The following is a 26,901-nucleotide window of genomic DNA, read 5'->3' on the forward strand; positions in this document are numbered from 1 at the left end:
TGAATCTTTGGACTGAGGATTGCTTCTGGACTTCTCACTTTCCTTTTGTTTGTTTGATATTTGTTTGCAGCCAAATTTAGGTTCTTTATTTCAGGAGCCTTTGTTTGGATGTATGTTTTATGGTCTCTTCCTTTTCAGACATCCAGGGTTTCTCTGTTCTTCTGCCTTTGCAAGTTAGCCTTGGAACAAGTCTTGGTCCCTGGTTACTGGTTTTCAGTCACTCAGGACCTACTTAGGGTATTTTCAGGATTTACTTTACCTTGTTTCCTTCTCAGGATTAATGAAATTTATTCCAGATGGTATCTTCCCTGGGTTGGCTGTGTTTTGTTGAGGACTTTGGACATCACTTTATGGTCCCAGCTGCCTCCTCATTTCTAGGAACTCTGTCGTGGTCACTGAACCTTTTCCTTGTATTCCTGTTTACCTTAATCTTTTGGAGTGTTGTACTTTTTGGGCCCTAGCTGTCTAGCTTTTACTTATGGTTTCTTGAGGCCTTACTGGATTGGATACCCTTGGATGTCTACTTAGTCCTTCCCCTAATGGTGACTTTCTTGAGGAGTTGGAAGGTTTACTGCCTTTCGCTTGTGGGAGCTTTTCCCATTTTTGCAATGCCTCTGGTCAAGGACTTCTATTCTTTGTCTAGTCAGTTTTCTTTTGAGGACTGACTATTTCCAGGTTGTGCATTATTCTTAGGACTTCATGTGCAGAGGGAAGTGAATTTGGGCCTTGGTGACGGGCTTTGACAGTAATCACCTTTCTTGTACTTATTAGCTCCCTCTTCCCTGTGAGCCATTGTTAAACTTTTTTACCCATGGTCTTTTTGTTAATGACCCTTTTGTTTGCTCTTATCTTTGGTGTTCATACCTTTTTGGCAAAGGGTGGATAGGATTCAGATCTTGTGAATGGATCTGTCTTTACTATACCATTACACTTTTAAGAGATGTTTGCTTGATTTGCAGTCCTTTTTGGCCGCTATCTAGTAATGTTTCTGACTGGTCCTGTCAGAAAGACAGAAGATTATGGGCCAAGTCATAGCACTTAAGAAGTTATGTACTTGCATACAGATGTGTGTAGTACTGTGGTCAGTCTTTCTCTGCTGGCCATCCCTCCTCCCCCCACCTACAAACATGAAGTGTTTTTATCTTATGAATTTTGTGCTTTTTTCCATGGTGCTTCATGTTCTGTAGGTTAGTAGAAATGTAGAATAGGGTGTCCTTTCTCATTTAGGACTATGGGTAGGGAGGGACGTAGTTTAATGACATGAAAGTGATGCCTAGCTGCCAGAGTCCTGCTAACTTTCTGTAGAGAGAGGAAGACAGACCACAGTTCTTCGCATATGTTATTGGGAGCATTTAACTTGTGTTTTGAGTATGTGGTGCATTGTTGCAGTAAATGTTCTGACCCTACTCCTCCCTTTGAGTGTTTACCCCTCCATTATCGTGTGTGCAGTTGTGATGAAGGAAGAACCAAAAGCCTTTAAGAAATGAGGGCCCTAAAACAGTAATTTCCTGTCTTTTTTTTTCTTCCAGTCCAAGTGGATCTGTAGTTGAATAGTGGCATTAAAACCGTTCTCTCAGGGAATCCCATGATCTTTTTTTCATTACTTGAATTAGGGGAGGTGCCCATTTCTGCTTGAGGGCTGTCCAAAAACTCTGGAAATAAGGCTGGAACTGTAGATGTTTCCCTGTAGCTAAACTGAGAAAATTCAAAGCGAACTGGACAACCAGGAAAAAGTAAAATTTTATTTGAGCGCTTTCATCAATTTTTAACTATGACTTCTTCAGAAATAAAATCAAGTTGCACTCAGTCTTATGTGAGCAGTGCAGTAAATCAATTAAAAAAACACTTGTAGAATGTACATCCACTTTTAACGGTACAGGCTCCCTTAATGCATTTTACTAGCAAGTCATGTAAATTTTTACCATAGATGTTATATGTCTATATATATTTTCAAAACCAAGAATAAATAAAATCAGTAACATTCTTGTCATGATTGCAAGAGACATTAAATATTTAAATGCAGACGTCTGCTTTTAATTTTAAAAAACTAAGTGAGACCATATCATTAAGCCCTGGGCTAGTGGTGGCATTGACCCTCAGTTGCCATAATAGTTCTTTATACTCCAGCATATGGGCAATAAGGCTGCCCCTTTCGTCTATGATCTGTTCAAGAACTATAAATTTGAAAGTGACCTGGGTGAAGTTTAATATGTTTGGCTAATGCATTTGTGATGGTACATTTGTCTATATCATAAACATGTTGGTAAATGCGAGTTCTAAACATTTTCGGTTTTTCCAATATAGAAGCACGAACCAGTCTGACAAATGCTGGCATAAATGACTTTTTTACTGCCACAATTGTGTTTCTGAAATAATCTAACCCATCCATAACCTTTGAGTAAAACCCTGTCTCATTCTAGTATCTGCTTACACTGTGTGCACTGCCCACATTTTGTCATTTTTCCCAGTCTACAGGTGGTACTACTAGATGGATTTCTTTCAATAATATTCTTGATGCTGGTGTCCTTTCTGTAAACCACTACGGGGGCTTCACCAACCTTCTGACCTATGCTTTCATCACTGTTAAGGATGAACCAGTTTTTGAAAACAATGTCCTGAATTAGTGGGAACTGTGGAATATATGTGAGGATGAGCACATTGTGAAAACGACCAGTAGGGTTGTTACTGTTCTCCAACGGTGCACACAATCTAGTAATATCAATTCCTAATAAGGGATAGAAATGTCCCTCTAATTTTTTTTTAGTAACTTCTTCCAACAAAGGTGTAACAAATTCTTTCGGATATCCTCCTCTTAAAAGCATACTCAATAAAACATCCATTTCCTTCTGGAAATCTTCCATCCTACTAACAATGCGGGCTAGTCTCACCCCCTGGCCTTTAACTAAGGATCTTTTTTGATGAACAGGGTGCCCACTCTCAAAGTGGAGAAGGGAGTTTGAGTATGTAAGTTTGCGATAGATGGTAGAAAAGAATATGCTAGTGATGTAGTCTTTGCTGATTCTGATGTCTAAATAACTAATGGAGTTAGAATTCGCTTCCATAGAGAATTTGAGGAATGTAGTGCTCGAATTGAGGAACAGTAAAAATTCTTGCAACTGTTCACGGTCTCCATCCCAAAAAATGAGGATGTCGTCCAGGTAACGACCGTAAAACATACAGTGGGACATCCCTGAAGATGAAAAAACTTGGCACAATTCCCACTGAAAACTGGTGCACATGCTGCCCCCATAGCTACCCTTGTGGTTTGTTTGAATAAATGACCTTCGGAAGTCAAAAAACTGTTCTCCAACACAGGTTCCATTAATGTCCTTAACGGTAAGTATTTTGGTGTGTGAAAATGTGGTCTGTTGACATAAGAAGTCATAAAACATTTCCATGCCTTCTTTCTGGGGAATGACATTAAATTAGTCCTTGACATCAATTGTAGTGAAAATAATGTCATCGCTGAAGTATTCCGGTTTGATTTTTTTCAAACAATCCCATGAGTCTCTGATGATATGGGAAAATGATCCCAGACAGTTCTTTAACTGGAGGTTTATGTACTTGGCTATGGTTAAAGTCTTGGACCCTTTTGCGTCCACAATAGGTCTTAAAGGTGGATGCAAGATGTTCTTGTGAATCTTAGGTATCCCAAATATTGTTGGGATCCTGGGTTTGTTTTGTGCACAATAGTTAAATTCTACCTCTGATATCTGGTCATTCAAAAGTAGATCCATAAGAACCATGTCCATATGTCTGTATGCGATGTTAAGTTCGTTACGGGAAATCTGCTGGTACCCTTTCCCAAATAAATGTCCTAATATGTTTTCTATGTATCTGTCCTGGTCCATGACCACAAGACCGCCTCCCTTGTCTGGTTTCATGACTCGAATGGCTTTGTTATTAGATATATTGTCGAGGAGTATGGTTTCCTCTTTAGCTAAATTGTGTAATGGATTTGAATTCCAATTTTTAGAAAGTTGTCTAATGTCATTCATACAAATCTTTTGGTACAATTGTATAGCAGGATGTAAAGGAGGGTTGCTTACACTAGCCTTTTTACAAGAGGTAATGGTAGTGTTTCTGTTTGCTTCTCCACCCAAAGTGGCACTAAAATTCATTTTTCTGGTGAAAATCATAATGTTAAGTAAGGGTTTCTCTATCTTAAAATGTTTGGAGGGTACAAAGTTAAGACCTCTTTCAAAGAGGTTTGCCCATTCCTTGGTAACTGTGACACTAAGGTTGTAAATTTTGAAATCATTTTGGTCAGTGACAATAACAACTGCCTCTTCATTGTCAGGCAACATATTGTAGTTTATTGCCAGTTCCCTCGTCTCCCCCTGCCCCTCCCCCATCCTTGGTTGTACTGTTGTGGGTTGTGTATTTCCCCCTGATAGGCTGTATTCTGAGGCCTCCTGTACTGTGCATTTAAATGCTGTCTCTTTCGGCTTTTCCCGGTTAGGGGTCACCACAGCGAACTCCGGTCCACTAATGATTGGCAGTAGATTTTTACATGCCGAGTTGCCAGCCCTGACGCACAACCTTCAACGAAGGTACGCCCATTCACGCACGTCTCCACACAGAAGACGCTCTAGCTGAGAATCAAACAGGACAATGTCTTACTGTGAGGCAACAACGCTACCTCACAGTAAGACGTTGTCCTGTTTGATTCTCAGCTAGAGCATTTTCTGTACTGTGCATTTAAATATTTTATGTCTCTTACAACCATGACAAGAATGTTATTGATTTTATTTACTCTTGGTTTTTAAAATATATATATATAAAGAGATACAGCATCTATGGTAAAAATTTACAAGACTTGCTAGTAAAATATATTAAGGGAGCCTGTACCTTTAAAAGTGGATGTACATTCTACAAGTGTTTTTTTAATTGATTTATTGCACTGGTTACATAAGACTTTGAGTGTAACTTGATTTTTATTCTGAAGAAGTCATAGTTAAAAATTGACATAAGTGCTCAAATAAAATTTTACTTTTTCCTGGTTGTCCAGTTCGCTTTGAATTTTCTGTTTTGTTCCTTTTTGGTTTACAGTGGTTTCCCTGTAGCTAGTTCACAAGAATAAGGAAACAGACTGCATTACTGTTTTTTTCATCAAATACCTGTTCTTATGGAAGTGGGCTTGCACAGGAATTCTGTCATGCTTTTGTGGAACTTTTCTCAAGTCCGTTCTGTATGTGGTTTCTGTTCACTTGGGTTTAATTTGATTAAATGGTTTTCCTTCTGTAAGTGTAATATATATTAAAGTTTATGTATTTATAGCATAGATATAATCCACTGCAACTTAAGTATGAAGTATTTCTGATTTATTGAGATCTACTGAATTCTGTAATTTGATTTGTTTGACACATGCTTTGATTTAAATGCTGTAATTGGAAAAGGCTGTTCTGTTTCAGCGTTATTGAAAACTTTCCCTTTTTTTCCCTTTTCCCTCCTGTAGGATGGCCATGAACTCCCACCTCCTATTTGTTTTGAGATTGCATCCGAGACAACACTTCCTACATGTAAGGTAATGAAAAACAGTTCCTTTTTAGACTTGTAATGCACACAAAAAAGTGAAAGTTGTGCAGAATAATTTCCTGTGCTTATAGTCACCAAAAATGTGATCTTGTAAAACTTTGAAAATTGTACACCAGTTTGAGATTTAATCCCATGAAACCCAACTCTTGAAAGGTAGTAAACCAAATGTAATTTTAACAAAAACATCTTTATTAAATGATCACATATAACATTGGCACTTATATTTATATTAATGAAAAATCACATTGACAGAACTTTAGTTGCAAATATTATGCACCACAGACACCATTGAGACAAAGTTGCAAACATGATGCATCGCTCATCTTTCCAGTCAGTCGGTTAAGCATTGTATAGGTCACTCAAATCCTGTTTAATTTTAAACGTCATTTCTCCTCTCCATATACTATTCCCACAATTCCCATTTTTTCCTTTGTAGCTTTCTGCCTCCCTTTTCCAAAGATGCCAATTCCAGTTGTTTTATTTGTTACTATTTTCATCACTTCTAGTAAGGTTGGATTAGACTTTGACTTCCATTCTAGTAATTGCTTTTTTATCAAAAACAGTGGATTGACAGCAGTCTTTCTAAACTAATGTATATTATTGAGGTAATGCCTTACTTTGTTTAGCATTCTGTAATTGCTCCTCGTTTTGTTCTGTGGGATTCTCCCAATTTTGCAATACTTTTTAACATTTGTCAGTCATTCTAAAGTCTTACTTCTTAACCGTATTTCCCTTTCCTTTATTTCCACCCTAGTTTTAAATACCACTTAAATTTTATCCCACTCCCTAGCTATATTTGCAAAAAAAATTTCATTTTCTCTAATAGCTCCTGAGTAGCTTTGAAAACCCATTTGTTAAATTCACCTCTCCAACAGGTAGGTGGGAAAGTGCCACTGTCTCCCTTTTATTTCATTAATTTGCATTTTTATTTTGGGTATTATTGGCACGTGATCTGAAATAGTTTTGGGGTGCGTTTCAAAACCTTCAGTTAAATGCACATGTTCCTGAGAGAGATTAATTTTATTGAGCCTAGCCCAGTAATATGTAAATTCACTCCAGACTCCCAGTACTGAACTTGCATCTTCCATACCAAGCATTTTCATAAATTTCTTCAAAAATCTACCCCCCTTTGTTACATTTTCCCTTCTGGGCCCCTGCAGACACACCTTCACTGTTGCAAACCAAATTCCAGTCCCCACCTGTTAATATTCCGTGCTGAAAGATGATTTTTTTTCCCTTAGCAGTTTTGGGTATAATATAAATGCATGCCAGTGTAATCTGCCTCCCTTGTCAGTAGTACTTTATAGTTTCATAGGTAGCTACTAGGCTATAGGCCCTAGGGCCTATACAAGCCTAGCCATGATTCCCTGGCTCTTGCTTCCCACAAATATTTACTTTCCTGGACCCGTGTCTAGCAGGGCTACTGATGTGATCCCTGGGTTGAATTTCCCATCTCCCATCCAGTCGTCAAGGTTCCTCTTGAAGAAGGCCATTGCTCTGCCTGCCATGTATGGGTAGCCTATTAGAGTATGGGGCGTCTCTGGGTCAGGAATCTATCTCCCCAGCATGTTCTATTCATCGTGATGGCAAGGTTAAGATCCCTGGAGCATGTGACTCAGAGGATTGGGATTTCTTTGTGTAGCATGTCCAACAACTCTGGGTTTGACATGGCCTTGTATGTTAGGCAGAGATCGCCCCGAGTAGGCGATATGCGACAAAAGCTGGGGATTTGTGAGGTATTTCTGTGGCCTTTCTAGTTGTTGCAGATGTCTTGGGAAGTACATGCCAGACGGGACATTGTATTCTGTAATGGGTCTAATGAGGGATGAGTACAGAAGGACAATGACCTCCTTTTTTTCTGGATGGAATGCCCTTAGTGATGAGGTGTGCCACGTAGAAGGATTTTCTAACTGTTGTGGCTATGTGGTTATCAAAGGTGAGACCACTGTGTTAGTTCACAGGTACGTGGTTTTTCCCAAAGGGGACAACTATACATTTTTTGGCATTTAGCTTGAGCTCATGGTTCTGGCACCAGGCATCTGTTTCGGTAAGGCCGTTTTGTTGTACATCTACATCATTTGGGGGTTCAATAATGGCTCCCAGCTTGCAGTTATCTGCGAACTTTATAAGCCAAAGTCCCTTAGTGTTGGCCTTTACTTTTAGAGAAGTAGATGCCAAACGAGTTGTCCTAGGACAGAACCCTGTGGTACACCACTTGTCACTTGTCTGGAGCTGGATTTGGAGTCTGCTACTTTTACAGTGTGTGTTCTGTCAGTAAGCCAGTTTGCAACCTATCGAGTGACGTAGGGATTAATGCCCAGCTTAGTAAGTTTATCTATGATTCCAGAGTGGAGGATAGTGTTGAAAGCTTTGGCGAGGTCCAAGTAGGCTGTATGAACCACCTTACCCTTGTCCACAGCTTTGGAGACTGATTCTAAGAAGTCGATTAGGTTCAGGAGGCACGATCGCCCCTTTGCGAACCCAAACTGGGTGGGGTCCAGTGTTTGAAGGTTGCCAGTGTTTTTGTTTACAAGTTCCATGATGATGCGTTTCATGGCCTTACAGATCAGGCTCATCAGACTGATGAGACGATAGTTCCCAGGATCCAAAGTTCCACTATTGTCTTTTTTTTCCTCTACTGTCACTATTGGAGCGCCTCTTGCAGTTAATGTACTCCTGTTTTCCTCTTCCCTAGATATTTTTCTGAATAACCATCCTGAAAATCTTTCATCTGTTATTGTCAGTTTTCATTTCGTCCTTTTATATGGGTTTGGATCTGACTGTGCCGTTACAAAAACTCATGGCAACCAAAAAGCTCTTGGGCACCTTCCCTTACCCATAATGCATCCCTCTGTTACCTCAGTTCTCGTTTGCCACTTCATGGTCATTCCTGTAGCTCTTGGGCAAATAAGTGATTTTTTTTCTCTTTGGTACATCTCTTCCTTCCTATTACACTGTTTTGGTCCAAGTTTCACTACTTTGTCTCCTATCTTATTGAAACTCTTCCTCTCCAGTAACCGATTTTTTTAGATTACTTTCCCTCCTGTATACCCTTTGGGTAGCTCTGCTACTATCATTAGTAGCTTTCCCATTTTTTTCATTCCTTTTCCCAAAAAAAACCTCTTCTAGCTTATACGTATTAGCTTTTTGCCTTTTTTTTTTTTTTTTTTTTTTTTTTTTTTTGTGTAGTTCTGTCTTTCGTTTGTGTGTGTTCCATGCCGTTCTTTATCCTTGGCTGAGAAATCTGAAAAGCTGGCTGGCTTCAAGAAATATTCAAAGTGCGGTCACAAAATCCCCTTTAGTGACTTGCACAGTTTTGCTGTTTGGACCCCCATCGATTTACAGGAGGGTTGTTCAATTTGCCAGTCTTTCAACCACAGGATCCTGGTTGAAAGGAAGAACAAACTGATTTTGAGGGGTATGTTGCCATCGTCTTTTGTAAAGGCCATTTCTAACATTGACCCCAAGTCTTCTCCAAAATATAGGTGGCTCAGTTGAGCACCGCTTCTTCCTCTAAGAGTTCTGACCTTTCTTGGCTCAAAGATTCCTTCAGAGTCAAAGACTAAAATGACCAAGACTTCTGAGCAAACAACTCTGTCGGATCCGTGTGCCCCGAGCATATCTATCTCAGATCCAGCTTCTGTGGCTGTGAGTCTGTTTGACAAGGATAGGTCTGAGACATTGCACTCTGATCAGGCCACCAAACCTTTCAAGCAGATTGTGTCTCTGCGAAGGACTAGATGCTCTCCCTCTAGTGACCCAGTTCCATCTAGAGTAACGCCCCCGTTTCTGAGTAGACCCAAATCTCTGTCCACTTCCTCTTCCTGCTCTGCCAGAAGCCTTTACTTAAGAAAACATTTAATGGATGGGCCAGAAGGTATTGTGGCCACAAGACATTACTAAGTCCCTTTCATCTCCTACTTATAAGGTCCAGGATTCATCTAAACTGTCCTTTCCCCATTTGGTTCTTCCTCTGACTTCAGGGCAAGTTTCAGAGCCATTGGATCCGACACACCCAGTGTCTTCCAGCTTGGAACAGAAATTTTTTTTCTTCGGATTGGGCCTGTGCTTGGAGCTCCTGCATTTTCGGAGCCGGTAGCTCTCGGAGCAGTTGCAAGCCTTACAGGCCATGGGTGCATTTGACTCCGGGACCACCTGAGCAATCAATGCACCTCTGGGCTTCCACTCAGGTGAGCTTAGCTTCGGCTTCAACCCCAGGGGAGCCCATTTTGGAGCTTAAGAGGTCTCCAATCCACAGGCATGGCCTGTCTGAGGTGGGGTCCTTCTCTGCTCAAGAGCAGTCGGCCTTTGGGGCTCTGGAGAGGGCCATAGCTGCCTTTGCAGCTAAAAAGACACTTCCATCCTCCGATCCACAGTCTTTCCATGTGTACCCCTTGCACACCCATTCTGGCCATTACATTCCCAGTGACAGTGGGTCTGAAGTCCCAGGATAACCTGTAAGGGTACCCCCGCCTCTTCTGATACATCCCCAGAGTATCCCACTGAGGAGGTCCCTTGGAAGAGGGCTTGTAAGAGGAAACATTTGGACTCCACTGAAGTCGGCCGCTGAATACACTGACCTCTGCGGGGGAAGGATCCTCATGGTCACCTCCTGAGGATGCTCTCTTTGGGGACAACTTGGATCTGTTGAAACAGGTGGTTGGCAGACCAGTAATCCTTCACCTGATGAGTTTGTGTAACTGGCAGCCTTTAGAATCCCGACTGTCTACCTCCTGGGTGACTCTGCCTGTCGAGCTCATAGATTTGATCTCTCGGTGGGCATGAGAGAGCTCAGACTGCATTGAACTAACTCCCAGGAGACCAAACAAAATAATTGCTGCATTAGAAGAAAAGTTTGACTAAAGGGGTTGCAGTAGATGCCATGGTCGTGGCAGCAGCTACCAAGAGGGAATTCTTTGAGGAATGTTCCACTATCTATCCTCCTAATAAGGATTCCAGAATGATGGATAGATGCAGGAAGCAAGTGTTCTCTCTAATGATCTTTGCCATGTGGTCCCTGAATTACCTTTCCCACTTTACTACATTACAGAGGGATCTGATCAAGGAGCTCACAGATGTCCTTGAGGGAGCTGTAGCTGAAGGGGTCTGAGAAAAGGTTACTCCCAGCAGGCAACCCTATGTTCTATAGCTAACTCTTCCATGAGGCTCATCTTGTATGCAGCTGATGGATCGAGCAGAGCGACAGGTTCAGGCATATCTATGAGGAGGCATGCCTGGATGCACGTTTGCGACTTTTGCGAAGCCTTTTAAGTCTTTGTTCATCAACACTCCCTTTGACAGCGCATCCCTTTTTGGTCCCAAGGTCAAAGATATGCTGTCCAGGTGTGAAAAGGAGACTAAGACCCGTTGTACCATGATCATATGTTTTTCCACCCTTCTGAGAGCATACACAAAGAGTCAGAAGTAGTGGCGGCAGAATGTGGTTCGAGAAACCACAAAAGTCTTACTATGATACACGTGGAGAGTTCCCCCAGAGGCAGACAGGGGAACAGTTGTGGAAGATGCCGCCTTAACTGCAGAGGCAGCCCACAGAACCAAAGGTCCAGAGAACCTTTCTTTGGGAAACCCTTCCAGTGCTTCTGAAAGGAGGCCCAATTGCCTGTTTCTGGAGGCAGTAGGGGGTAGACGTTCCCTGCAATGGGGAGCCTGGCCAAATATAACCGCTGATGTATGGGTGCAGAGGATAATATGCAGAGGTTACCTAATCCCTTTTCTCCACCCACTTCCCCCAAACAAAAAAATCCCAGATGTTCCACCCAGTCAAAGGGATCATGCAGTCATGCAGATACAAACTCTGCTAGACCAGATTCATCCAAAAGGTCCTCCCAGACCAGAGAGGATTTGGAATTTACTCATGGTTCTTTAGTTTGCTGAGATCTAGTATTGTTCTCCAGTCCTCTGTTTTCTTTGGAACTAAATAAGTTAGTTCACTAGAAGCTCTGAATGGTCACAATACAGTCCATACTTTTTGGAACAGGGAGACTGGATGTGCTAAATAGACCTTCAGGATGCATACTGCCATATAAAAATGGACAGATGATACAGAAGACACTTAAGCTTCCAGCTAGGAGGCACTCATCAGTTCAGAGCACTGCCCTTTGGTCTCACTACCGCCCCCAGAGTGTTCACCAAATGTTTGCAGAGGTAGTGGCTCACTTGAGACAAATATTCCGCATGTTTCCATATTTAGACTGACTCATTTCCGCCCGAACAAGTTATCTACTTGTACAAGCAAGGGACTCTTATCTCCACCTTTACAAAGCTAGGCATAACCATAAATTAAGAAAAATCTCGGCGCCGTTTCAAACACTAGAATTTATAGGAACAGTCCTAGATACTACTCAGATGATCGCAAAACTTCAATCCTCCAGAGTACAGACAATCGGACACCAAGCTTGCATGCTGCTTCACAACAGGATGTTAGCCACTTGATATGTCTTGCAGGTTCTGGAATCAGTGGCGGCAGCTGCCATCTTGGATCTGCTAGCGAGGTTTCACATGCAAATACTAAGTGGCTACTAGCGACACAGCGGTCAATTCTTCACCAACCTATGTCCTACCAGATTCTTATTACGGACACCTGCAAAAAGGATCACTCCTGGTGGATTAATTCCCCTCAACTGACAGGCTGACACTCACCCCACAACTACAGGCAACGGTGGCAATGGATTCTTCCCAGATAGGGTGGGGGGTGTCATTGTCTAGGGAAGACAGTCCACTGCACCTGGTCTGCCAACGAGGCCAATTTGCACATAAATGTCCTGGAGATGTGAGCAGGGCTTTTAGCATTGCAGGCCTTCCAGGATGCTCTTCATCTGGGAGCAGTGGCACTTCAATTAGACATGTCTGTGGTCTGGTACATGAACAGGGAGGAACCAGATCATACTCCTGTGTCGAGAGGCACTCCGAGTGTGGCAGTGGGTGATCTCTTCAAACCACTTTCTTGTAGCAACGCACATTCTAGGATAGTAGAGTGATAGCAGACAGGCTGAGCAGATCCTTTCTCGCCTCACAAGTGGTACATCAACCAGTAAGTGGCGGAAGAAATTTTCTGTGGATGGGGCCAGCCATGCTGCAACCTCTTCGCTTCTCCCTCAACAAGAAGTGCATCAGCTACTTTGCCCCATTTCCCCCTATGGGAGAGCCACAGAAGGATGCTGTGATACACGATTGGCCTCCTAGTCTACTGTATGCCTTTACCCCAACTCCCTTGATCCCCAAATTTCTTCAGAAAGTGAACAGGTTGAAAACAGTGATCCTCATTGCCCCATTTTGCTCTAAACAAATTTTCCTTCCTTTGGCCCCATTTACAGAAAAAGCCTTGAACTCTGGATCCCACTCCAGACCTACTGTCACATCCAACAGGAATGATTCATCCCAGTCTTTGTACCTCAAGCTGACTGCTTGGTTTCTCCAATTCCATTTACAGCCAGACAGCCTATGCTCTCCTCCCCAGTCAGTCACATTTTACTATCTTCCCATAAGCCTTCCACCCAAAAAACTTTGTAGGAGCAGAGGGAAAAGATTTCTAATCTGGGCTCAACAGCATGACGTAGACCCTTTCAATGTACCAACCCACTCCATTCTTGAATTTTTGATTCACCTGTTTGATAACAGGAGCAGCTGCTTCTACAGTTAGTGCAGTTAGCAGCAATGTCTGATTTTTCACACTGGGAAAGGTAACTTATCACTGATCTTCCTCAAACTTTACAAAACCTTCTTGAAAGGGATCCTTTTGCTAAGACCTCATAAGGACCCCTCCCCTTCATGGGACCTAAATTTAGTGCTCCATTTTATCATGCAGCCTCCATTTGAACCTGCAGCAACTTGTGGTATTAAATTTTTGACTTGGAAAACAATCATGTTCATCGTGCATACAGCTGCAGTCATAACAGATGGGTTATCCTGCCGTCAGGCGGGTCCTCCGTCGGCCGAATTCCAAAGTCTAGGTCCGGCGTCGGTTGTCGTCGCTTCTTCCCCGACGTCAGTGCGGCAGGGGTATAAAAGAGGCAGCCGACACCATTTTCCCCAGTTTTTCTTGCTGCGCGGTGCCCGAAGCAGAAGCAGTTCGCAAGTGCCGGACGGCCAGCTCCTGAGATTTACGAAAGTATTTCAGCCGAAGTCTTCTTGAAAGCTAAGTACCCCGTTGGGGAAACTTTTCTTGCCTCAGACCGATGTCAGACAAAGTTAATAATTGCATTTCATGTGGGAAGCAAATACCGCATAAGGATTTCCACTCTTACTGTATACCTTGCCTAGGCCCAGACCTCGACGTCTCGTCCTGCCGTTTTTGTGCTAGATTCAACAAACGCTCTATTAAGCATCGGGCGGAGTTCACCCTTCACTTTTTTGGCAAAAAATTTAATTATATTATGTCGTTGGATACTCAGACTCCAGTTTTGAGCAAAAAACGCAAAGATAAGGACCGACATACGAGGTCCGCACCACCTACTGATACCACGCTAAGGCCGACTACCGGTTCTCCGGTACTCAGCGAGGCGCCTACGCAGCCCCTGAGTACCGATGACAATGCATTACCGGTGTCTTCAGTACCCGAGGTCGCAGGCTCCTCGGCCCCCATTCCTACTACAGATACCGACGCCACTCCTGGCGGGGAAACTCAGAATTTAGACAGGCCTGCCATTTCTCAAGGGGTCTTCAGGCCTTCCACCTTCTCTATTAAAGCCTTCACTAAATCTAAAACCGCCATGAAAACCAAAAAAACAGGTTCCTCAGACACCCTCTCAAGGCACCATGCCTAAAAAACAGATGCTTAAAATGGCTGAGGATTTGATTACTCTTATCAGGGGTACTCAACCCCCCTCTGACAAAAGACCCAGATTAGAGGAAGACTACCCTTCCTCAGATCAAGCTTCTATTACCTCAAAACTATCTGAGGACCAGGATTGTGCCTATTCTCCATTTGAAGACTCTGATTCAGAGGAGTCTATTCCCTTAGCCCCCCCCCCCCCCCCGAGGACTTCTCTTTTGGGGAAACCCTGCATACATTGAGGGAACACTTTAACTGGGAAGGCCAAGATTACTCAGATTAAAAGAAAAGGCTCAGGGAATTTCTTCTGCTCCCCCAGCATAGACCTCTGGCTATCCCTCCTGTTTTAGATATATTGGATGATGTGTACACAGAAGCCAGCCTTAATCCTGATTCCTTGCCTCCAGCTCCTGTTAAACCAGACAGGTATGACCGGGTTCCTGATTCTCACCAGTTCCTATATAAAAGCCATACTGCTGACCCAGAAACTATTTCACAGGGTCCCAAGGGAATTAAGGCCTCTACTGCTAAAAATCCATTACCTTCAGAGAGAGATTCCAGATATTTAGAAAGGTGGGGGGAAAAGGTGTACACCTCGGCCACTTTAACCATGAGGGCATTAAATTGTCAGTTCCATATGTTAAAGTATCAACAGTTTTTGATATCTCAGCTGAAAAGCAAGATGACGCAACCAGAACAACCAGATTTAAAAGAGTTGCAGGATTTGTTGCATGGTGTAGAGCAAGTGGGTAAACATACCTTGCAGTGTGGTTTTGATGCTTTAGAGGCCTCATGTAGGGCTGCTGTTACGGGGTCTGTTATACGTAGGCATGCTTGGCTCAAAGAGCAAACCTTACCAGATCATGTCAAAGCTAAATTATTAGATGCACCTCTTCAAAAAGATGTATTGTTTGGTGTTAAAGCAGAGGAGGTACTAAAGAAAATGGAGGAAAAAGCAAAATCAATGCAAACAGTGAAAGATTTCCTGTAGGTACAGCCTCCACGTTTCAGCAGAAACTGGCCTTCAAAAAATTGGTCCTTTCCAGCCACGGACAGACCTCAAAGGGGCAGATACAGGCATCCAAGGGGTAGAGGACAACCTCAAGGATCTTTCAGAGCCAGACAGTGGCAAGCACCAACCCCAAGAGGTGGAGAAGATAGATCAGTCTTTTAGAAAACCGACACAATGACTTCCCCCTACACCTGCCAAGCAAAGCTTTAATGGCAGCACCTTTGGGTGGAAAACTGACATTCTCAAAAAATTGGCATATTGTTACAAAAGACAAATGGATTCTGGACATTATAGACAGAGGCTACAGGTTCCACTTTCACACCCTTCCAAAAATGAGATGCATGCCAAACCTGCCACAAAATCAAAGGGCAGAGGCACAAAAACAAATTTCAGCTCTCATGGACATGAAAGCAATTCAAGAGGTACCTGCAAAAGAACAAGGTCAAGGGTTTTATTCCAGACTATTCCTGGTACCAAGGAAAGACAAAGATTGGAGACCTATCTTAGACCTATCCATACTAAACACATCTTCAGGTGCCAAAATTCAAGATGCTCACATTACAGCAGCTTCTTCCCATGCTGGGCAAGGAGTCTTGGCTGGTAACATTGGACCTCAAGGAGGCATACCTGCATGTCCCTATCAGACAAGATTGCAGAAGATACCTCAGATTTCTTGCAGGTTCAACCCATTATCAATTCTCTGCATTGCCCTTTGACTTATCTACTGCGCCCAGAGTGTTTACGAAATGCCTGGCATCAGTAATCGCCTTCTGCAGACTACAAGGGATACAAATCTACCCATATCTGGACGACTGCCTGATCCAAGCGGACAGCAAGGACATACTACTGCAGCACCTGGCGTTTGTAATAAAACTGTTGAACTTCCTGGGATACACAGTCAACAAAAAGAAATCAAAACTAATACCCTCTCCACAAATAATTTTCCTGGGTGCCAGCTTGGATACAACCACCCAGATGGCCTACCTCACGCCAGACCAGCAAGGGCAACTGTCTCAATACTTCAGAAAAATGTCAAATTATACCAGGCTAACTGCAAGGAAAGTCCTGCAGGCTCTGGGATTCATGACATCTTGCATCCTACTAATCCCATGTGCAAAGCTGCATATGAGGAAACTTCAATGGTACCTAAAAAACGTATGGTCTCAACACAGCCACAGCTTGGAAGCAATTATACCACTCATTCCATGCCTTCAAAAGGAATTTATGTGGTGGGCTCAAGCTTGCCAAAGAAACACAGGTCTTCCTTTCTGTGTACCTCAAGCAACTCAAATCATCACAACAGACGCCTCAGACTACGCCTGTGGAGCACACATGACAGATCAGTGCATTCAGGGAAAATGGACACGAAAAGAGAAGCTCCTTCACATCAACCAAAAGGAAATGCTAGCCATGCAAAAGGCTATTATGACCTTCAAAGACCTACTGCATCCAGGCCAGCTATTGATAAGGACAGACAACACCACAGTGATGTGGTACATAAACAAACAGGGGGGAACTCATTCATACCCCCTGTGCAGGCAAGCCATGACCCTTTGGAACACAGCACTGGAATTGAAAATTCAATTACAGGCACAATTCCTGCCAGGGAAGGAAAACACACTGGCAGACAAGCTAAGCAGAAATATGACAGATCCACACGAATGGAAGTTGCATCCTCAAATTTTCACAAAGATAACTCTGGCATGGGGTCAGCCAGACCTAGATCTCTTTGCTACCCACAGGAATTGCCAGTTGAAAAAATTTTGTTCAAGGACCTATCATCCACAGGCCTGGAAAGTGGACGCACTTTCCTTCAATTGGACAACATTGACAGTCTATGCCTTCCCGCCTCTTCCTCTGCTGCCCAAAGTTCTATTAAAAGCCAGAGCAGAGAGGCCGAAAATGATTCTCATTGCTCCAGACGACTGGCCAAGGCAACACTGGTATCCGCTCCTGAAGAGCCTGACGCATTCCCCACCATGGATCCTACCTCTAGTCCCTCTTCTGTTGTCCCAGCACAACTACAAAGCTCTTCACAGCCATCTCAAAACTCTAAATCTAGCTGCATGGAGAATTCCTTGATTTCCCAACAGTTTCTCCTCTCCAAGGAGGTGCAGGATGTCATCTTGGAGGCCAGAAGACCTTCTACTAGAAAGGCCTACTCCGCCAAATGGAAATGATTTTGTGCCTGGAATCAAAAGAAGGGACAGAATCCTTGGGTAATAAATATACCTCAAATTTTGCAGTACCTAGCTGAGATGTTAAACAATGGACTTTCCTTCTCCATCAAGATCCACGCTTCAGCCATTTCTGCACAATACAACACATATCCTCCTTTATTCTCTCATCCTCTTTTAAGGCAGTTCCTCAGAGGGGCAAAGAATATAAAACCCCCAAGGAAACTACCAGTCCCTGCTTGGGACCTCAACTTCGTATTGGAAAAGCTGACCCTTCCTCCCTTCGAGCCAGATTCTTCATCAGAGTTACAGTACTTGTCATGGAAAACTGCCTTTCTTCTGGCTATCACCTCAGCTCGCAGGGTTTCGGAGCTACAGGCCCTCATGGCTGTGCAACCATTCATCATTTTCCATCAGGACAGAGTTTCCTTACGAACCAACCCTACCTTTCTGCCAAAGGTAGTATCCAGTGTAGCTTTGAATCAGACTATCCACTTAACTACCTTTTATCCTAATCCACAAAACAAAGGGGAAAGACTACTACATTCCTTGGACATTCACAGACAACTTTGTTATTATTTGGACGGGACAAAGCCATTCAGGAAATCTGAGTAACTCTGTGTGTCCTATGCTGCAGGTGCTCAAGGAAAGGCCATTTCCAAACAGACAATTTCAAAATGGATAGCCCACTGCATACGCTTTTGTTACTCATTTCATGGAAAAACTGTGCCTGCATGCATCAGATCCCACTCCACCAGAGCCACAGCTACCACTGCAGCCTTCCTCAGGGGGGTCCCTACCAAGGATATTTTGGAAGCAGCCACCTGGAGTTCAGTGCACACTTTCTCCAAACACCATCACCTCCCACTATACTTTAAATCTAGAGCGGGCTTTGCCACAGCAGTTCTGCAGGACATCCTAGCCCCTCCTAGTTCCACTTAGTGCCTACCACCCTTACTTAGCTTTGGGATTCTACCTATCTGTTATGACTGCAGCTGTATGCATGATGAACATAGTACAGTTTTGTACCTAATATAAATGTAGATGTTCGAGTGCTCATACAGCTGCAGTCCAGGTTTCCCTCCCTCCATCCCCTCTTAGGACAGGCCTTATGACAAACACCTTTCATATAACCTTTTTGGGGTATTCTTTTATGGTGTATTTGCTTGCAGCTACTGTTTTTGATTTATCAACATTGCATTTTTGCATAACATTGTTTGCCTGCCTTCTGGGGGCACCTGACATCTGGGGCAAGAAAAAATGAAGAAAATGGCGTCAGCTGCCTCTTATACCCCTGCCGCACTGACGTCAGGGAAGAAGCTACGACAACCGACGCCGGACCTAGACTTTGGAATTCGGCCGACCGAGGACCCGCCTGACGGCAGGATAACCCATCTGTTATGACTGCAGCTGTATGAGCACTCGAACATCTACATTTATGGTAGGTACAAAACTGTACTTTCCTAATGGTCATTACATCAGCAAGAAGGATTTCAGAGATCTAGGCCTCATCTTCCCAACCGCCATGCTTGATTTTCCATAAAGACAGAGTCACCTTGTGTACCAACCCTTCCTTTTTACCCAGAGTAGTTTCCAACACTAATATCAGCCAAACCATTAACTTACACATTTTCTTTTCAAAATTCAGTAACAGAGGAGTAAGTGCTGCATTTGTTGGATGTCAATAGGCAGTTACATTTTTATCTCCAGAGAACAGACTTTAGAAGGGGAAATTTTCTTCACAGGCACTAGGGAAGGCCTTCCAGCATCCAAAGTTACTCTAGCACAATGGCTATCTGCTTGCATATCCTTCATCTACTCCAGACTAAGCGTAGATCTTCCCAGACCTGCATGGGCTCATTCAACCAGGGCAGTCCATGGCTACTACGTCAGCTTTCCAGGCTAGAGCATCCGTGGACAATATTTGTGCAGCAGCTACAAGGGTTAGTCGTCATACCTTTATCACTCATTACAAATTGGATTTGGTTTCCAGGGGAAGGACCTCTTTTGGCTCAATGGTTCTGAGGAACATTCTTCCATGAGTTCACCTGAGATAAAGGTAACTGGGGGACTCTGTCCCGTATGTGAAGACAAAATGAAAATTGGCAATGTTGGATTAGGAAATTATGGACAATACAGACATTCTGTCTGTATTGTTGATTTTCATTTCTCGTCACATCGCCTCCCTCCAAGCCCCCCAGTTCTTGTTCCTAGTAGAGCAGGAATTTCAATATTGGTAGATTGGCTATATTTCTCCATACTCCAAAAGTGGCTCTCTATGGTCACATTGTGATTTTCTCTATATACTCCTCTTAGAATAGCCTTAGCCAGCAAGATCTGAGGTAACAGGGATGATGCATTATGGGTAAGGGGAGGTGCCCAAGAGCTTTTTTTATTGCCATGAGCAATTGTAACGGCCGAGTTGGATCTGATGGATCGGATCCAAGCCCATGTGTGAGGAGAAATGAAAATCAATGATACAGATGGGACGTTATGGTGAGTACATCACTTTTTTTTATCATATTCAAATGCTTAGTTCTTTCTAGGTGTCCTCGTGTAGCTAGCTATTTGCACTCTATTTCTTAATATTGTTCCCTACTCTCTTGTATTTATCAGGGAGACCATTCAAACTTGGATATTACAGAAAGCAGCCTTTTGTTATATAGTTATTTCCACCTTTTATGTATAACTGCTTTTTTGTTAAATGTTTAGTCCCAGCTTTTGTTACATGCATGTACTGTTTGGCAGGTTGGTCTTTAAATTTTCTTCTCGTATCCCTTTGAGCCTACGTCACATCTTACAAAACTTTGTTTTATTAGAAGCCCTCCAACCAAAACAAAAATACTCCCCTAAAACCTATTAACATTACACATGCAACTATATAAGCCTTCAAATATTGAAGTTTAACCGTCCTAATAAGAGCAAAAAGTTCTAAACTGATAACCACACCCACAGGCTCGAGGTTACCAGAAAGAAAGGATGCAATGTTGTCTTCTCACCTTCATTCTTACTAGGTTGGTTTTGGATCCGGTCCTCGGATCCATCTCTGACTTTATTTCCAAGCTCGAGGCTCTCTGCCAACTCATGGCTAAATCTCTATGCCAGCATGCACTAGAACCCGCTCCAGATCTTGTTTGCTGCTAAAGATCAGGTGTTCATCTGTTTGCTCCAAGTATTTTTTTTTGTTTATCTGTGTTTTTCTATTTCAAGGTTTGAATTTTTCCACTGACATTTATCCTTAATAGTGTGAATAAGTGGCTAGTTATTGTTTTCCGCTATTTTGTTGTTATTGTATTGGCCATTGTTTTTCTTTAGGCCTTGTCGTTTCCTCTCCTGGCTTTATTGAGCACTAGATTAAGTAGCTTTTTTTCTTCTAATTTCCTGTTAGTGTTTCTACCATAGTTTTGTTACAGTTTGTTTAAGTTAGAGGACGATAACCCAACCCATTTAACTGGGAGGGTTTTTTGTTTTGTTTGTTCTGGTCAAAGCCCGATTAACTAAGAGGGCTTTGTCACTTCCCCTTCCCTTGTGTTTCCCCTTTTTCTCCATAGTTTCACCCATTTTAAGTTAGAAGGGGTAGCTAGGGTTGCCACCCCTTTATTTTTTTTCCGGACTATCCGGAAGTCAGACTGATTCTCCTGTAGTCTGGAGAACACTGTACAAACTCTGGTATTCTGTTTCAAAAAAGGAAACAGACTGTCAGAGTTTGTCAATCGGCTGATTTACTCTGCTTTTTTTTACAGAAAAGCATAACTCGGCTGAAAACAGGCAGCGGGGATGGAAAAAGAGGGCGTTCCCCGCAAGGTGATGCAATCATGATGTCACAAAGAGGGTGGAATATGGGCAGGAGAGGGAGTGGGATCGATGGGGTTCCTGGTGATGCGAGGGGTGTGGCTTTACTCCGGTTTTAGCCAGAACGAAAGGTTGGCAACCCTAGGTTTAGCTTAGTTATATATCTTAAAAAAAATAAGTTTCTGTTCTGTTTTTCTCTTCTCATTTTACTGTTGTGTAGTTCCTCAAAATGTCTAGCAAGGACTTGAAGCCAATGGGATTTGAAAAATATGACTAGGGTTACCACCTGTCCCACTTTGGGAGGTACAGTCCCTCTTTGGGCAGTTTTGTCCTGACAAAAAAATATTAAAAATGGCAAATGTCCTGAGATTGTAGGACATAATTATGTCCTATATTTTATGTAATAGTTGCATAAAACAGTTGTTCTGTAACTAAAATACCTAAATGTTATAAGAAACAGAATAAGCAGCTAAAATGGTACAAGAATAAGCTTTTATTTAGGCAAAAAAGTTAAGTTCTATCCTTTGTACTGACCGTGGGTATGTCGACCTGTAAAATCTGATTTTTGTCCCGAAAATGTCCCACTTTGGCCATTTGAAGAGGTGGCAACCCTAAATGTGACAAATGTGGAAAGAAAATGCCTCTGACTGATAAATGCACACTTTGTGTTTATTGCCGTGGGGTCTCCCATCTCCAAGAGTCGTGCTGTATATGTCACTCTTTCAATCACAGAGTGCTCCTGGAGGAGAAAAAGAAATTAATCCTGAAAGGACTTTTAAAAAAACCCTTCTCAGAGGCACTGGAAGAAGGTCTGGGTTCATCCAAATCTGACAAGTTCCCCTCTTCTAAGTCTGACAAGTCTGATCAGTGTGGAAAGCGATCTTCCTTTTCCACATTATTGGAGCAGAGACAAAAAATTCAGAAATTGTCCTCCTTGGATCCAAAGCTTACCAGATCTGACAAAACTTCTTCAACCCCAGCACCTATCTCGGTGCCAGTTAAGTTTGAGTTAAGGAACTGGTCTCCGACCTTGGAACCTATCTCTCCTATTCTTAAATCTCCAGTATTTCAAAGGTCAAAATGCCCCACCACCTTGACTCTGTCTTCTAGGAGTATGTCAGATAATGATGTGGATTGGGTGACACAGCAGCTCTTAAGGACACCAGGACTGGCCAAGTTACTGTTCGATCCAACCCTGAGGGCTTCAGATCCTACAACATCTTTTCCGATTCCTCCTCCGATCCAACCCCTGGCTTCGTAGTCGGAAGGTCAAGAGCTGGTCTTAGTGGAACCGTCTGATTCGAGACCTACCACAGGTCTGACCATGGCTTAGACATCCTCTGCTCCATTGGAGCTGGAGAAGTCTAGGAGCAGACACCCTCCATTCGGGTCCACAGGGGCAAGTCGGTAGGACATTTGTCGGATCCTGCTTTGCCTCTCAGGGAATCTGCGGATTTTTTTTTACACATATATATATATATATATATATATATATATATATATATCTACTCCATATCCTCATGGATGTAGAGATCCTAGGCCTTGAGATGCCCCACAGGGCGCACCCCACTCTTCTGAAACCTCGCCAGAGTACCCTTCTGAGGAGGCCCCTTGGAAGAGAACTGTTTAAGAGGAAGCACTTAGTCTCTCCGTAGGATCCCATCATTTCTGATACGGATCTTGATGAAGCTGAATGGTCCCCATGGTTGCCTACTGATGATGTCTCCTTTGGAGACATCCTTGAAATGGTAAAGCAGAGAGGTGGCTGATAGTCCACCAACCCTCCGCGGAGGAATCTGTATACCTGAAGGCTTTTGGATCTCTTCTTTTTGATGAACTCATGGACCTAGTTTCTTGAAAGGCATGGGAGTCCTCAGATTCATTGGAACCTATTGCATCCCCCTCAGATAAGGTTTTGCTAACCAATGGAGTCCCAGTAGATGCTATGGTTGTGGCGGCAGCAACCAAGACATGTGAGATGTTCTATCTATCCTCCGAACAAGGAGTCGCGGACTAGGGACAGATATGGAAAGCGCATTTTGCAAGACTGCAAAGAGATCGCCTGAAAAGAGCTAGGAGATGCCTTCCAAAGTTCGGTCGCTGAAGGGATTGCAGACAAGGTATCCTCTCAGCTCACTACTTTTAAATTCAGTAGTTAACGCATCCATGAGACTTGCATCATATGCACAGCCAATGGAGTGAGTAGAGCAGCAGGTTCTGGAATTTCCCTAAGGAGGCATTCTTGTGCTTATGTGACTTTGCGTAACCTTTAAGTCTTTCTTTGTAAACGCCCCTTTTGATGGCTCATCCTTGTTCGGTTCTAAAGTTAAGAACACACTCACCAGGTATGAAGGAAGAGGGAAAGACTCAGTCTGCCGTAGGAGGCAGTTTTTCCATGAGGTCAGAGAGGTAGTGGTAAAATGTGGTTCCGGAAATCTCAGATCTTTTCAGGACACCTGTGGTGAAGCTTCTCCCAGAAGCAGAGGGAGAAGTAATAATGGGAGACGCCAACCTTGCAGCGGAGGGGGTCTGCACAATCAGGGCGACAGAGAATCTTTCTTTGGTAGGCCCTTTCAGCGCTTCTGGATGGAGGCCTGACTGTTCAGCTCTGGAGGCAGTCAGGGGGTCACCTGTCTTTGTACCCAAAAGCCTAACAACTGACAAAAGACAAATGGGTACAAAGCATCATAGCCAGAGGTTACACCATCCCCTTTTCCCTTCCCATCCCGAAGTTAAAGGTTCCAGGCGATCCACCCAGTCCAAAGAAACGAGTACCTCTAGAAATTCAAAAGTTGCTACACAAAAGTCCCCACAGACTAAACAGGATCCGGAACTTACTCAAGATTCTTTAGTTCCAGAGAAAACAGGGGACTGGAGACCTATTCCGGATCTCAGCATTATAAATCAGTAAAAAAAGGCCAACTTCCGGATGGTAACACTGCATTCGGTATTCCCATTCCAGGGAAAAGATGATTGGATGTGCTCTGTAGATCTCCAGGATGTATACTATTACATAAAAATAGACAGGAGATCCAGGAGACACTTGCACTTTCGGCTGTGAGCCAGTCATGAACATTTTCAAGCTCTGCCCTTTGCCCTCACTAGAGCCCCCCCAGAGTGTTAACCAAATGTATGGCAGTAGTAGTGGCTCACTTGAGATGTCTAGAATTCCCAATGTTTCCATATTTAGACTTCTGTCTCCCAGCTGCCATGACCAGGCATCTTCTGATGAAAAAAAAAAAACAAAACCCTGCAACTCTGCTCCCACCTTGGGATTACAGTAAACTATGAGAAGTCTGCCTTAGTGCCCTCTCAACATCTGGTATTCATAGGGGCAGAATTAGACTCAACACAAATGACAGCAAGACTTCCACCAGAAAAAATCCAGGTATTAAGACATCAGGTGAAGTACCTCTTGAGGAGGAAGAAAGCCTAAGCGAAGATGGTTCTAAAAACTCTGGGAACCATGGCAGCAGTGATGGTGGTGTTCCCATTAGCATGTCTGCACATGAGAAGTCTTCAGTTGCTGCTATCCACTCAGTGGTTGATGCAAGAACAGCCAAAGTCTCGCAAAATAATCATTACAGAAACTTGCAAGAAGGATCTTCGTTGGTGGCTTTACTCCACTCAGCTGACTCTAGGACAATCGTTTATACTTACCCAACCAGTAGCGACAGAGACCACAGACATGTTTGGTAAGGTGGGGGGCATTATCTGGGAGAGACGGTCCAAGGCACTTAGCAAGATCACAAGGCTGACTTGCACATCAATGTCCTAGAGATGAGAGCAGTGCTTTTAGTGTTGCAAGCATTCCATGAGACTCTACCGCTGGGAACTGTTGCAAACCAGGCGGACAACATGTCAGCTGTATGGTACATAAGGAGGAACCAGATCTTGGCCCCCTTTGTCGAGAGGCCCTGAGAGTATGGCAGTGGGCTATCTCATCCTAGTGTTTTCTGGTAGCAACGCACATCCCGGGGAAATCCAACGCAATAGTGGACAGACTCAGCAGAGTGATTCTGATCCCTCGAGTGGTCCCTAAATCAAGAAGTAGCAGTAAAGATTTTCCGAAAATGGTACCAGCCTTGCTCCTGATCTTTGACATCCATGAATGCCAAATGCAGCAGCTACTTTGTCCTTATCCTCCCTCTGGGGAAGTCGCCAAGGGATGCACTTGTCCATGATTGGCCCCCCGGGCCACCTCTATGCTTTTCCCCCCTTCCTGCTAATTCCAAGAGTACTCCAGAAATCAAATTATTTGGGAAGGGACTTGATACTCATCGTTCCATACTGGCCTTGTCGAATTTGGTTCTCCTTCCTATGGCTTCATCTTCGAGAGGAGCCTTGGATTTTGGACCCGGTTCCAGAACTACTGACTCGTGCGTCAGGGACACTCCATCCATCTCTTCAGACCCTCAAATTGACAGCTTGGCTGCTCCAATTCCAATGATAGGCAGGTTTCCCAACCTCTCCTCTGAAGTTACACATTCTAATCTCTTCTCATAAAGCTTCAACAAGGAAAATCTATAAAAGTAAATGGAAAAAATTTTTTTTTATGGACTATTCACAATATCATCAACTTTTTTTTTTTTTTTTTTAACTGCAGTCAGTTTTATTCTGGATTTCCTAGCAAAACTTTTAATGATGGAGCTGCTACAGTTTGCGTTCAGCTAGCAGCGATCTCCAATTTTCATTTTGGAGACTCTGGATGCAGTATAATGTCTCATAAACTATGTAACCCTTTTCTTAAGGGTACCTTGTTAAGACCACCTATCAGAGACCCTCCAGCACCATGGCACTTGAATTTTATCATTTCCCACTCGTTTTTTTCCTCCTTTCGAACCAGCATCATCTTGCCAATTGAAATTCTTGACTTGGAAAACCATTTTCTTGATGGCAATCACCTCTGCTAGAAGATTCAGAGTTGCAAGCTTTGTCTATAAAGTCCCTATACTTGCTTTTCCATGGAGACAGGGTGTCCTTATGAACAACCCCCTCCTTTTTGCCTAAGGTAACTTTAGAGACAAATTTGAACCAAACTATAGAATTATCAGTTTTCTTCAATCTGCAATTTTTATTTATTACACAACATTCCCCAGCAGACATGTCTGCTAATTGCTTAGGTGCAGAAATCTTGTCAAAGCCAAATGTAATGAGAGAAATGCCTCAAAGGTAGGTACCAGTTTTAAATATTGCTCTTATAAATTTAGACATTCGCTTGATTAACAGGATTTCCGTTCGCTTGCATTTTTGGAGTCTGATACTCATATGTATGTCATTATTTAGCAACTTCAATGGACCGTATGCCTGCATGACAGAACGAGCAAGATCAATGCAAGGATGCACTTGTTTGATAAGAGACCCATTCTGTTTGTGGTCAGTTTTTTGGATAAAAAAAAACTATATTCTGCTGTGTCTATTTGAGGTGGATCCATATGCATGTGTGTGTTGAATATTTCTGTGAGATGAGTGTATCATTCTTTTGTTATAATTCAGTGTACTATTGCCTTTGATTTAGATTGCTGTTCTGTTTGGGAAGTTTGACTTATGGTAGACAAAGTTTTGATGCAGTGTCAAGCAGATTATTAGTT

The 26,901-nt window shown here is 43.1% G+C and overlaps 1 protein-coding gene across 1 annotated transcript in view; it reads left to right on the plus strand.

Moving 5' to 3' along the window:
* The window catches only part of NXF1 (nuclear RNA export factor 1), a 1,877,750-nt gene that overhangs the window by 1,138,611 nt on the left and 712,238 nt on the right, over positions 1-26,901 (plus strand). The window contains exon 10 of the mRNA XM_044075370.1: positions 5,459-5,527. Within this exon, the coding sequence (XP_043931305.1) occupies positions 5,459-5,527 (69 nt within the window). The remainder of the gene's footprint in view (positions 1-5,458; positions 5,528-26,901) is intronic.

This window comes from Protopterus annectens, chromosome 6.part1 (genome assembly GCF_019279795.1).
Source record: "Protopterus annectens isolate FY-2018-M chromosome 6.part1, PAN1.0, whole genome shotgun sequence".
NCBI lineage: Eukaryota > Metazoa > Chordata > Ceratodontiformes > Protopteridae > Protopterus > Protopterus annectens.